At 38.4% G+C, this 14,536-nt stretch overlaps 1 protein-coding gene across 6 annotated transcripts in view; it reads left to right on the top strand.

Moving 5' to 3' along the window:
- LOC126252999 (zinc finger protein 143-like) overlaps positions 1-14,536 on the top strand; it is a 129,631-nt gene that overhangs the window by 69,202 nt on the left and 45,893 nt on the right. For all 6 annotated transcript variants that reach the window (XM_049954033.1, XM_049954035.1, XM_049954032.1 and 3 more), the window contains exon 6: positions 10,333-10,580. In XM_049954033.1, the coding sequence (XP_049809990.1) occupies positions 10,333-10,580 (248 nt within the window). The remainder of the gene's footprint in view (positions 1-10,332; positions 10,581-14,536) is intronic.

The following is a 14,536-nucleotide window of genomic DNA, read 5'->3' as shown; positions in this document are numbered from 1 at the left end:
AGTGGATGACCCCTACACTGAACCAAGATTGCCCACAGGCTGGCTGGTCTGCACCTTTTCAACCCTTTCAACGGACTGCTGCAGTCCCTGCCTGCAGAGGCTCTTCCCGCCAGAGGATGCAGATTGGTGGCAACTCACATGGCTTAGACAGCCAACCTCTGTGAGTGACTTGGATGGTGATAGAGTTCCAGAATGAGATAGAGTTGATAGCAAGGACTCCAAAGTCTTGTAAAATGCTGCACATTTCCATGAACTGACACTACAACTACTTCAAACAATAGACAGTACATAGTAAGCAATAGCAATGTGCTGTTGTTGCCCACACTTTTCCATAAACATGGTATTTATTTCTTTTCTACATCCAAAACACTTTAGTTATGCGGTGTTTCATTGCTTTGCAGTTACGTGGCACGTCCGTCTATTTTTTTCTTAGTATCACATGTGCAGTATTGTTTTAGTTCATTTTATTTGTAAATAATTAATAATTGCAAATTTAGCATTCTGGTGGTTAGAGCAGATGCACTGAGAATTGAGGATATCGTAGAGATCACAGTAATAGAAATCAGACAGAACATTTAAGTGCCTTTTCAACTTTTCAAAGTGTAAAGAATAGCCCATTAAATTTCAGGCATGCAGCCACACATATAAAATTTCTTCCACTGATATTTCAGCCACATATCATCCGGCCATCCTCAGAGTGAGTCACAAGGCACTGGACTCAGCAAGTTGTAAACCAACGGTCTTCTGGAGGTACACGGACGACACATTTGTAGTGTGACTGCTCAGAATGGATGAATTACATTGATTTCTTGGGCATTTGAGTTCTATCCATGCTAGTATCAAATTTACTTTGGAAAAGGAGAAAGACGGCTGTCTCCCCTTTTTGGATGTTATTGTTCGCCGTAAAGTTGATGGCACTTTAGGACTTGCCATATATTGTAAACCTACACATACAAATCTATATCTTCTGCCAGTAGCTGTCATCACCCTTCACAAACCAAACGTGTCCTTAAGACCTTAGTGCGTAGGGTGCACTGTATATCTGATAAAGATAATTTGCAAGAAGAGCTCACATTTTTTTAAGAGAATAGATTTCTCTGCAACAAATTCGTAGAGCATTCAGTGTAAAACCTAGAATGCAGGTATGTGATGGGGAACAAGATAGCAATTCCTTCAGATCAAGTGCTTTTTTGTCCTATGTGGGTGCTCTTTCCTCGAAGATAGGCCATATTCTTGAGAAACACTGTGTTAAGGTGATCTTCCAGCGTCCCACGAAGATTGCAGCTTTACCTGGTTCTGTAAAGGACGATTTATTGCTTCGTAAGGCGGGTGTGTATCAGATTCCTTGCAGAGACTATGATAAGTCATACATAGGTCAAACAACATGCACCATTCATCAGAGATGTGTGGAATATCGAAGATACACACCCTTGTCACAGCCAGATAAGTCAGCTGCAGCCGAACTTTGTACTAATATGGGGCATTCCATAAACTAAAGTGATGTGAAGATTCTAACATCCATATCTTCCTTTTGGGATTCTGTCTTCAAGGAAACTATAGAGATTAGATTAGCTAATAATTTATTAAATAGAGGTAATGATTTTAATTTGTCTTGTAACTTACCCCGACGGTGGCCGGACGATACGCAGCCAAAATATCAGTGGAAGAAGTTTTATTTGCATGGCTGCATGCCCAAAATTTAATGGACTAGAACATTTAAAGTTTATGAAGTTGGCAAAAAATAAAGGAAGTGAAATTGTTTGATTATCAATGTGTATTGGAAACCATTAATAGATATTGTTACACAACACTTTTATGAACTCCATAAATGTACCACATTACAGCAGTTATAATTGATGACCTGATGTGATGATAAGGTGGTATAGTAACTAACAAAAGCATGTCTTGGGATTGACTGTTAGGTTAGCATAAAAATTCCACTTTTTTGGAGTGAAAAATCTGAAATTTGGTAGAGCACATGTCATCACTTGCAAAATTAGTACAGAAGAGTCTAAATTTAAGCATCTAGTGTCACAGTTAGAGCCAAAATACATGGAGAATATTTGGGACATTATTTGCCATACAGAAGTGAATAAATATTCATTGGCTAAGGAACGTCTACAGAATGTATTCAAAGGAAGTGAAGATAAGCGTATTAAGAGACTAGTCACTGGAATTGATTTGGAAGACCAAAAGTCTAGCCAATTGTTTCACAAGATGCAAGCCTTGGAAGGAATAGATGTGTCGGGAAAGGTACTTAAGACACTGTGGCTAGAAAACTTTCGGATTCTGTAAGGAACATTTTAATTGTCAGTGCAGAGGTACTTGAAAAAGAGTCTGTAACAGCTGATAGAATAACAGAAATGAATCCCCCACAATGAATTGTTCATGGTGAAAAGTGATGCTTGTAACCAACAGGTTGTTCAATAACAATGAGTGACATAATGACAAGAATTTTGGGACTATAGCAACAAATAGCTGTACTGTTAACTGGTTATCAAGGCAGGTCTCGCCATAGAAGCATCGACTGCCATTGTAATAATTTCCGCAGTAAGTCTCAAAATAAACACAACCCCAAGGACAAGAACTGTTACTACCACTTTTGCTTTGGATATCACTGCAAGCCTGAAAAATGCACACCTCCATATAACTGTCCCAAACAGGGAAACATGCCCCAGTGTCTCAATTAGAAGCAAGTTCTGCTGCCAAAGGCATTTGCCATAAACCCCGCCCATTTGTAACCAACAAAAAATAGGATTGCAGTTTTTAGTTGACGTTGTGGCTTATGTTTCTGCAATTCCAACTACACTGTGGTGACAAAAGTCATGGAATAGTGATATGCACATATACAAATGGTGGTAGTATCATGTACACAAGTTATAAAAGAGCTGTGTATTAGGAGAGTTGTCATTTATACTCAGGTCATTTGTGTTATAAGGTTTCTGATGCGTACAACAGGAATTAACTGGCTTTGAAAGCAGAGTGCTAGTTGGAGCTAGACACTGGCTTTGAAAGCATGCAGAATGCTAGTTGGAGCTGGACACATAGGATGCTCCACTTCAGAAACCATTAGGGAATTCAGTATTCTGAGATCCACAATGTCAAGAGTGTGCCGAGAATACCAAATTTTAGGCATTATCTCTTACCATGAACAATGCAGTAGCCGATGGCCTGCACTTAATAGCTGACAGCAGTGGCATTTGCATAGAGCTGTCAGTGCTAACAGACAAGCAACACTGCTTGTGGGATATACGACAAACGTATCCATTAGGACAATGCAGTGAAATTTGGCATTAATGGGCTATTGCAGCAGACAACTTATGGAAGTGCCTTTGCTAACAACCCAGCATCACCTGCAGTGCCTCTCCTGGGCTAGTGACAATATCGGTTGCACCCTAAACAACTGAAAACTGTAGCCTGGTCAGATGAGTCCAGATTTCGTTGGTAAGAGCTGATGGTAGGGTTTGAGTATGGTGCAGACCCCACAAAGCCAAGTTGTCAACAAGGCATTGTGCAAGCTGATGGTGGCTCCATATGGTGTAGGCTGTGCTTTACATGGAATGGACTGAACTGGGTCCTCTGGTCCAGCTGAACTGATCATTGACTGGAAATGGCTATGTTTGGCTGCTGGGAGACCATTTGCAGCCATTCATGGACTTCATGTTCCCAAACTATGTTGGATTTTGTATGGATGACAATGCACCATTTCACTGGGCTATAATTATTCGTGACTGGTTTGAAGAAAATTCTGAACAGTTCAGGTGAATGATTTGGCCACATAGATCATCTGATATGAAACACATCGAACTTTAATGGGACATATACGATAGGTCAGTTCATGTACAAAATACTGCACCAGGCAACACTTTAACAACTATGGACGGTTGCAGAAGAAAGGGTCATAAGACCCTTGAATCAAAATACAAAATTTATGGACCTATTGTTGCCGTATCCAGATATAGTTAAATCTAATATGGCACCCGGCAAAATTAAAATGTGATGTCAATCACTACATTGCCGCTGAAGGCCCACCCGGGTTTCTATGGCAAGGCAGGTAGACCCATAAGTGTGTGGAAGTGGCATAAAAAGAATTTAAATTCATTTTAGATAATGGCATCATTAGGTGATCGAAATCTGCATGGGCTATGGTATCCAAGACAGATGGCTTGATATTTCTATGTTGAGATTACAGACAGTTACATGAAAGAGCAGTCTCTGACAGTTATCCTGTACCTCAGATAGAAGATACGCACTGTATTCTGCAAGGCAAAAAAATATTTTCTTAAATTTATGTGCTTAAGGCTTATTATCAAATATCCATCACTGAAGAAGATACACAAAAGACAGCTATAATCACGTCATTCTGATTGTAGGAATTTAATGTACTGATTTCCAGCCTGCAGAATGCACCTTCAGCATTCCCGCAATTTCTAAATGAGGTCATGTTTGAACTGGATTTTGTGTTTCCTTACCGTCCAGATTGGAGAACACTGAGCACTCCTCAAACTATGCTATAGTGGTTGTCTAATTGCATTCTTTGTATCAATATCTCAAAATCAATCTCTGGAGTAAATGAAGTAGAGTTCCTAGAGTACTATGTAACACCAAAGGGGTCCCGTCCACTACCTGAGAAAGTGCAAATAATTTCGGAGTACAAGTTATCAGACAAAGTCCATGAGCTCCATACATTTCTTAGTATTGTCAGCTACGGTTGTCGCTACCTTGCTCCAAATGTTCAGAAATTAACATTTTGCGTTTCACAAAATGAAAAAATGTAGTAGCCTATGACTATAATATCAATGAGGCACTGTCGGAACTGGCCAACTCATACAAATACCTGGATGTAACACTTTGTAGGGAAGTGCGACTGCAGGGACTTATCCCTTGCACGCTTCCAGTGAGACCCACATTCCAAACTGTCCACAACCTACATTCGTAGTGTTCTTAATAGATATTTGCCCATTCACTCATTACTCACGCCAGACTAAGCTGACAAGTCCCGTAAGAGTTCGGGCAAAGCGTACACAATCGCACAGAAAGAGGTCAATGACTGGGTAGCCTTTAACTGTATGAAGATGGTATCTGTTCCCGAAAGAACAGATACCTTTGATGTCCATGCATCTTCTCTAGAATGAAATGATAATTATATCAAAACCCTTAGCTACCGACAGGTATTGTTGATATACATCAATGGGGACAGCTGAAAATCTGTGCCCCAACTGGGACTCGAACCCAGGACCTCCTGCTCCCGTTGATGTATATCAACAACACCTGTCGGCAGCTAAGGGTTTCGATTTAAATATTATTTCATTCTAGAGAAGCTGCACGGACATCAATGGTATCTGTTCTTTCGGGAACAGATACCATCTTCATATACTTTTTAGGGATGTGAAATGGATTTATCACGTAGGTTCAGTTGTGGGTAAAACAGGTGGTAGACTTCGGTTTATTGGCAGAATACTGGGAAGTGCAATCAGTCTACAAAAGAGATTTGTTACAAATCACTTGTGCAACCCATCCCAGAATATTGCTTAAATATGTGTGACCCATACCAGATAGGGCTAATAGGACTTATTGAACTATTCCGAGGAGGACAGCACAACTAGTCATTCGTTTGTTTAATCCGTGGGAGACTGTTACAGAAAGGAGACTGTCACAGAGATACTCTAGGAACTCAATGGAAGACAGACCTGAACTATCCAGAATAAGTCTATTAACAAAGTTTCAAGAACTCACTTTAAATGATTACTGTAGGGATATACTCCGACCCCTCTGTGTGTCGCTCACATTGTTATCATGAGGATAAGATTCGAATAATTACTGCACGCACAGAGGCATTCAAATAACCATTCTTCCCGCGCTTCATACATGTATGTAACAGGAAGAAACCCCAGTAACATATACAATGATACGTAACCTCTGCCATGTACCTCACAGTGGTTTGCAGAGTATAGAAGTAGATGTAGATTCTCGGAACAAGTTATCTCTGAGGGAAATTAAGGCTGGTCTTACACCACCATATTTCTTTGTCAAAGTTGGTATGTCAAATATTTATGGTGTACTAGGGAACTTTGTCAAATCTCACCTATTCTCAAATACAAGGGTTGTAACTTAAATAGTGGCAACTATTTATTCACAACCGATACAAAAGAGTTACATGTTTGCACCTGTTACTGTCCTTCAAAGTAGTCACCAGCATTGTGTAGAATCTGTTGCCAGCAGTGTGGAAGGCATAGTATATCATTAGCAGAGCCTGTTCTGTTGATGGTGCGAATGGAGTGGTCTAAAGTTATGGTGATTGTCGTTTACGACTGTGATGGTGTTATCCTAACGCATTACATTCCTCCATGGCAGACTGTCAATGCACAGTATTACTGTTTTTGGAGCATCACCTGCAACCAGCTTTGCGAAAGAAGCGGTGACACTTTCTGCGCAATCCACCCACCATTGTGCATGACAATGCACAGGTGCATAAAGCGCAAGCTATGGCTGCTCTGTTGGGTCAATGGGACTGGGAAGTACTGTACTATCCACCATACTCCCCGGACTGAAGTCCTTGTGACCTTGATTTGATTCCAAAGATGAAGGAACCACTTCATGGCATTGCTTCAGAACTGTTCCGGAGATTCGACAGGCAGTAGACTGCTCCATTCGCACCATCAGCAGGCTCTGCTAACGGTATACTACGCCTGCCACATTGCTGGTAACGGGTTCTACACAACGCTGGTGACTACTTTGAAGGACAGTAACAGGTGCAAACATGTAACTCTTTTGTATTTGTTGTAAATAATTAGTTGCATCTATTTTAAGTTCCAACCCTCGTAAATATGATCAAATCTAGGTTCTTGCTGTAGATTTGTTTGTAAAAGTTGTTCGTCTTTTGTCCACTGCAATGTGAAACGTAGTCGCTTGTAGTGCTAGCGTCGCTACAGCTATCTGACATCACTATAGTGTATTTGTAAACATCACGTAAAAGTTGGTGTGTTTCTACGACTCTTTTTTTAATAAATTTGCTTCGACTAGGGTGGGGGGTGAGTAAGGTGCAAAGCGCACACCTTTAATTGTGTGTTGATGGGTAGGTGGAATATGCTGCAGGTGACTTCCTATCCACAAGCACAGCAACAGCCATCCATCTTTACTTCTGGAAACATCCAGGTAGCTTTTTAGCAAGTGGAAACAGACAGCTGTCCATTCTACTTTGTCTATTTTTTAACTCTGGATGCCACAAGTTAAAAAGCGCACGTGCAATAGTCCTTACAACGTGCAGTTAAGATACACGAGGACCTCTATGTTAATAGAATGCACCTACATTCCAAAGCGATATCACCTCATTGACTCCCATTTAAAAGCCCTGATGATTTTTTTTTTTTTTTAATCATAAAATGCCGTAACTGAAATTTTAACAGAAACTATACATAACCTTTTTGTCGGGGTCCTTTGCAGTTCACTCAAATGAGATTTGGAAAGCCTCTCGAGCACTGTAAAACTGTGCAGTATTTCGCCTTTATAGGTACAAGCTCATAATTTTACCCTCTCAATAGAATGCAGGGGCCCTCTTTTCTGTTTTTCTGTGTGGCAGTTTTCTAAAATGAGCACCATTTCTCACTTGCCACTGTGAAGCTTTTCCATTTTGTGTTTACGGCAGACTAGATGAAGCTTTCTGCAGACCACTAATCTACAAAGCACAAAGGTGATAAGCGCAGTAAACTAACAAAGGGCTATGTAGGCTCCCAGACAATGGATGCTTCAGTTCTATCGAAGTATGTGCTAGCTAACGTTGGCTGCTCCTGGAGACAAGTGAATATCAACGGACTTCCTACAATTTTCTCCACCAGTATACTCTGTTCATCATAAGAAGAAACCTGATTTAAACATACACAAATGCGATGATTGGTCAAAAGCCGTAGCACACATAAACTGGTGTTACTATGCTCTCAAAAGTAAGTCCTACGTATGTATTAGATATCTTATCACTAAGTTTCGTTAAATGAAACTTCAGGGGGACATTGTATGAGAAATTCATTGAAATTTTTTTTTCTGTTTTCTGCTCCATAATGTACTTTGGACTTTCCTGAACATTTGGTATGTAATACATTAAAATCATACAGTTGTGAGACCTTTAAATAATATTTTGAATTTGACTTGTGACTGTCAAATTTCGCGACTACGCAATTCTGCCACAGTTGAGCAGTCATTGGGAACTACACAGTCTAGAAGGCTATGAATTGCCTTTTGCCTACTGCTACATCTCAGAAGTTGGCATTGCGAATAAACCTAAAAACCAAACTGGGTAACACAAAACTGTATGATGGCAAAACAATGAAATGTGCGCTGGAAGACTAACAGACAAAGTAATTGATGAATTACAGGAATATTATGGGAAGGTCATTAGAGATAACTGTTACTATTTAGAAAAGATGAAAAGAGCCGTGTAGAGCACTTTCTTTCATCGAATATCAACTGATGAAAAGCCATGTAATGCTTTGTGTCCACTTCCACCAAACACTTGGTTTAAATATAGGCAAGCTGAATTTTCTGGCACCCTGCATGAATTTACACGTAAACATTCTCCTCCTTTGGCAGTAATGGAGGCAATCAAATCTATTTACAGAGATTTGGCAAATCCTGAGCTACTAAAGAAGTGTTTACTTCGGAAGACCCAGAATGTGAATGAGTCCTTCAATAATGTTGTGTGGTGCCGTGTGCCTAAAAATGTATTTGTTGGCCTTATGACTCTAAAGTTAGTAGTGTCTGATGTAATAACTTTTAATAGTGGGAACTGTAAAAGATTTACGGTTCTGGAAAAGTTAGGGGTAAGATTTGGACAGAACACAGCTAAAGGACTTCAGGAACTGGATGAGCTTTGTGTATGTGAAGCAGAGTTAGCTGTTCAGCAAATGCCAAAAGAAGCAAGAAAGAAAAGGAGGCAGCAAGCACTGGGCTGTTATGACACTGAAGAAGATACAGACTATGGGCCAGGGCAGTTCTAACACATAAAAGATGTAGAAATGTCTGTCTGACAATTTGTAATAAAAAAAAGTAATAAAAAAGAGTCACGAACACTTCTTTTCTCTGTACATTGTCAAACGTTTCGCATTTCCTAGTGTCAGTAGGAGAAGTCTTGTGATTAAATTTTCCTTATTTTAGTAACGATCAAGTTTCCAGAAAGATAGCAACATCTCATTCGTCTAGTTTATCACAACAATGTCCCTTTCATCCACGCGAAATTGGGAATCATTACAGGGTGTCATGTGCAAGAAAACTTAAACAACGATCATAACTGACAGTACCCATCCTTTTTATGTTAAAAATAATACTAATACCGTTATCGCATTATGTTTTTTACACAAATATAAAGTTGTGTATCGATGATAGTTTTGTGTAATAATGAACCGCAGACAGTGAAAACTGTATTGTTATTAGGGTTTTTGTAGATAATAGTGCAAATACTTCGACATTGCAGAAAAATAAGATGTGTCACTGTCTTTGTACAGTGTGGTGAAAGACCTTTCTGTGTACTGAAGCTGAAGGTTCTTTTCCAGGGAAAACAAAGCAGTGATGTCTGCCGAGGCTGAAAATGCAGATGAGGATTCAGCTGCAGAAAGGTTTGTTGTACCTATACAAGGAATTAATTCTGTGAGGAGCAATTTTTCCCACTTCAATCAGGTCTTGCATCTTCACTCAGCTGGAAGGATGGAGCAAACCAAGCTTACTCATTCTTCAAAAGACAATATTTGAGGAGTTCTTACTAATTTATCTTGTCATTGTGTTCACGCTGTGTCCTTGAGTGAATAAAATAATTGTTCAGTAAAAAGTCTTTCTTTGTGAACACCTTCTTTTAAAGGTGACAGCTATTTTTGCTTATGTCTTAAAAGATTGAAAAGCTATTTATCCTGATCCGTGATTAAGCTCTCAGCAGAAAATGGCATGTGATTAGAGGGTATGTATACGACTTGAAACTGACAGAATCACTGGTCATCATACATTTTTTGTGAATGCTAGAGTTTGCTCAATACAGGGACCAAGACATGCTCTGCAAACAGTATTTCCCCAGATTTGTGTATCACATAGTGGAAGATTTCTTGGTATTAAGAAATATTTACCGTGTTCCTTCATTCCTATAAATAAAAAAAAATTGGTTACATAAGAAATGAAGTATGGTATGACAGTATTTCTCTGTTGCGTGAATTTAATTTCTGTTATGTAAAAAATAATAATATATTGCTGATGTTTTTCTATTAAGATAATGAACTTGGCTAAATTTTCAGTCTTGTGAGTTAAAAGAAAGTTCTTTGATTAACAATCAATAAAATATATTATTTGCTGTCACAGAAAATTGCCAGAGTGTGGCACTTGAAGATGGCACAACTGCATACATTACTCTCCCAGAGCATTTATTGGCAAGTATAGATGATGAATCAACCAAAAAACATTCTCAACAAAATCTACAGAAGGCATACCAAGAGGAGCAAGAACAAACGGAAATACAAATCACACCAGTAGAAGAGGCACGGCCTAAATGCTTCATGTGCACCCATGAAGGCTGTGGGAAGTTGTACACTACACTGCATCATCTCAGGGTTAGACACACTACTTTTTATATTTATTCTTTATATTCTTATGATAAAGTTAATGTAGAAATAATACATTTTTGCCTGTTTAATATATTGCAACACATAATAACAAATATGTAGGCACATGCAAAGTTTTTTGGACTACAATTAATGTGTTAATATATTATTTAAAAATACTTTTTTGATAATGACCTATATATAAAGTTCTAGGTAGGTACAGAATGTCCCTCAAAATGTCTCAAATTTGTATTTGTAAAAAGGTACATTGCCTCTGATGAGAAATGCAACTCATCACAGGTACCATTGTTGGGCTCTCCTGCAGAAATAGCTTTTATCTCTGAAGGTCACAAGTTTGGGACTGGGGAAGGAAACTCGTGAAACACTTGATAGTTTGAAAGTGATTGCTGAACTTAGTCATTTGTGAACATTTGTTGTGGTAACATGACATGCTGCACAGAGGAGGTGAAAGTGAGTGCAGCCTGGAAGGCATAACGGCCAATGTTCACTTCCAGTGTAGGCAGCTGGTGCCTTGTGTGTGGCTGTTGGAATTTGTTGAAGTCAGTAGTAGCCAGTCGTGTGATAGTACAATGAGAAATAGACTAGTGAATATAATAATAATAATAATAATAATAATAATAATAAGATGAACCCCGTGGAGGCCCGGGAAAAGAATAGGCTTCTGGTATGTTCTGCCAGTCGTAAAAGGCGACGAAAAGAACAAACCACTAATAGGGCTAACCCCCCTTTTAGTGTGATTAGTTGGTTCAGGACAGAACTAATGAAGCCTCGGACAAGCACTGTCATGGTCGGGGACGACGCTTGAACCCTATGCCCGTCCACAATGGTAACGACACTGCTAGCCACACGGAAAATGATTTAAATCCAAATAGAGGTGTTTTGCAGGATATGCTTCCTGCAACCACCCTAGAAGGAAAACAAAGAGAGAGGATGAGATGGTCAGATGAAGTTAACCAACACCTCATGTTCTGTTATTACCAAGCAACAAACTTAGGAACTAACACAACTGGATACAGATCACAAGTATACACAACATTTATTACCAGATACCTAGAATTAAAATTTTTAACAGAACAGCGACTAGCTGATCAGATCCGTGTAATAATAAAAAATAACAGGATACCCCAGCCAGAATTAGAAAACATCAAACAACAAGTACAACAAATACTGGAACAAAATAATGTGCAATCTGAAGAAGAAGAAAATGCAGTAATGGACTCAAACATCCCAGAGCAAACAAACCAAGAACAACACACATCAATTAAACAATCAGAGGAAAACGAAATCTTAAGACAGCCACCAGAACAAGCACAATAGAACACGAAGTGACACACATGTTAGATATAGAAGAAAAATTTCAGCTGACATATATAGAATACAAAGACAGAAATACAGACATTAGACCTTTCTTGCATAGACCACCAAATAACCCACAACTCGAAACAACAATAACAACTATCAACACTACTGGGTTATATAGGAGCACTCACTACACTAAATATACACACTAGGCAGAGATCAGAACCAACCAACACACAGAAGAAACCCACAAAACCAGCATGGCAACACAGGCTACAGATCAGAATAGAAAAACTGAGAAAAGACATCAGACAGCTAACACAATTTATAAGAAATGAAATATCAGACAAAAAACGAAAAAGGTTAGGTAAAATCTCCTGACAAGAAGCGATAGAACAATTAGATGAAAAGAAGCAGAAATTACAAGCATTGACCAAACGCCTAAGAGGATACAAAAAAAGTGAAAATAGAAGGAAACAAAACCAAACATTCAACACAAACCAAAAGAGATTTTACCAGACAATAGATAACACACACATTAAAATAGACAATCCACCAAACATAACAGACATGGAACACTTCTGAAGCAACATGTGGTCAAACCCGGTACAACATAAGAGACATGCACGCTGGATACAAGCAGAAACAGACACATACAAGATGATACCACAAATGCCTGAAGTGATAATTCTGCAACATGAAGTCACCCGAGCAATTAATTCTACGCGCAATTGGAAAGCCCCTGGAGAAGATAAAATAGCAAATTTCTGGCTAAAGAAGTTCACCTCAACGCATTCAAATGTAACTAAATTATTTAACAGTTACATTGCAGGCCCATACACATTCCCTGATACACTTACACATGGAATAACTTATCTGAAACCTAAAGACGAAGCAGACACAGCAAACCCAGCAAAATATCGTCCCATAACATGCTTACCAACAATATACAAAATATTAACTTCAGTCATTACACAGAAATTAATGACACATACAACACAGAACAAAATTATAAATGACGAACAAAAAGGCTGTTGCAAGGGAGCACGAGGATGTAAAGAGCAACTGATAATAGATGCAGAGGTGACATATCAAGCTAAAACTAAACAAAGGTCGCTACACTATGCATACATTGATTACCAAAAAGCTTTTTATAGTGTACCCCACTTATGGTTACTACAAATATTGGAAATATACAAAGTAGATCCTAAATTGATACAGTTCCTAAACATAGTAATGAAAAATTGGAAAACCACACTTAATATACAAACAAATTCAAATAATATCACATCACAGCCAATACAGATTAAGCGTGGAATATACCAAGGAGACTCATTAAGTCCTTTCTGGTTCTGCCTTGCTCTGAACCCACTATCCAACATGCTAAATAATACAAATTATGGATACAATATTACTGGAACATACCCACACAAAATCACACATTTGCTATACATGGATGATCTAAAACTACTGGCAGCAACAACTCAACCAATTACTAAAGATAACAGAAGTATTCAGCAATGATATAAATATGGCTTTTGGAACAGACAAATGTAAGAAAAATAGCATAGTCAAGGGAAAACATACTAAACAAGAAGATTACATACTGGATAACCACAGCAACTGCATAGAAGCGATGGAAAAAACAGATGCCTATAAATATCTAGGATACAGACAAAAAATAGGAATAGGTAATACAAATATTAAAGAAGAACTAAAAGAAAAATATAGACAAAGACTAACAAAAATACTGAAAACAGAATTGACAGCAAGAAACAAGACAAAAGCTATAAATACCTATGCTATACCAATATTGACCTACTCATTTGGAGTAGTGAAATGGAGTAACACAGACCTAGAAGCACTCAATACACTTACACGATCACAATGCCACAAATATAGAATACATCACATACATTCAGCAACAGAAAGATTCACATTAAGCAGAAAGGAAGGAAGAAGGGGATTTATCGACATAAAAAACCTACATTATGGACAGGTAGACAATTTAAGAAAATTCTTTAAAGAACGAGCAGAAACTAGCAAAGTACACAAAGCAATCACTCATATAAATACATCAGCTACACCACTACAATTTCATAACCACCTCTACAACCCTTTAGATCACGTAACATCAACAGATACGAAGAAAGTAAATTGGAAAAAGAAAACACTACATGGCAAGCACCCATATCATCTAACACAGCCACACATCGATCAAGACGCATCCAACACATGGCTAAGAAAAGGCAATATATACAGTGAGACGGAAGGATTCATGATTGCAATACAGGATCAAACAATAAACACCAGATATTACGGCAAGCATATTATTAAAGATCCCAATACCACAACAGATAAATGCAGACTTTGCAAACAACAAATGGAAACAGTAGATCGCATCACAAGCAGATGTACAATACTAGCAAATACAGAATACCCCAGAAGACATGACAATGTAGCAAAAATAATACATCAACAGCTTGCCTTACAACATAAACTTATAAAACAACACGTTCCCACATACAAGTATGCACCACAAAATGTACTGGAGAATGATGAATACAAATTATACTGGAACAGAACCATTATAACAGATAAAACAACAACACATAACAAACCTGACATCATACTCATCAATAAAA

The sequence above is a fragment of the Schistocerca nitens genome, chromosome 4 (assembly GCF_023898315.1).
Source record: "Schistocerca nitens isolate TAMUIC-IGC-003100 chromosome 4, iqSchNite1.1, whole genome shotgun sequence".
NCBI classification, from domain to species: Eukaryota; Metazoa; Arthropoda; class Insecta; order Orthoptera; family Acrididae; genus Schistocerca; species Schistocerca nitens.
Note: the sequence above shows the minus strand (reverse complement) of the source record. Positions and strands in the feature narration are given on the sequence as shown.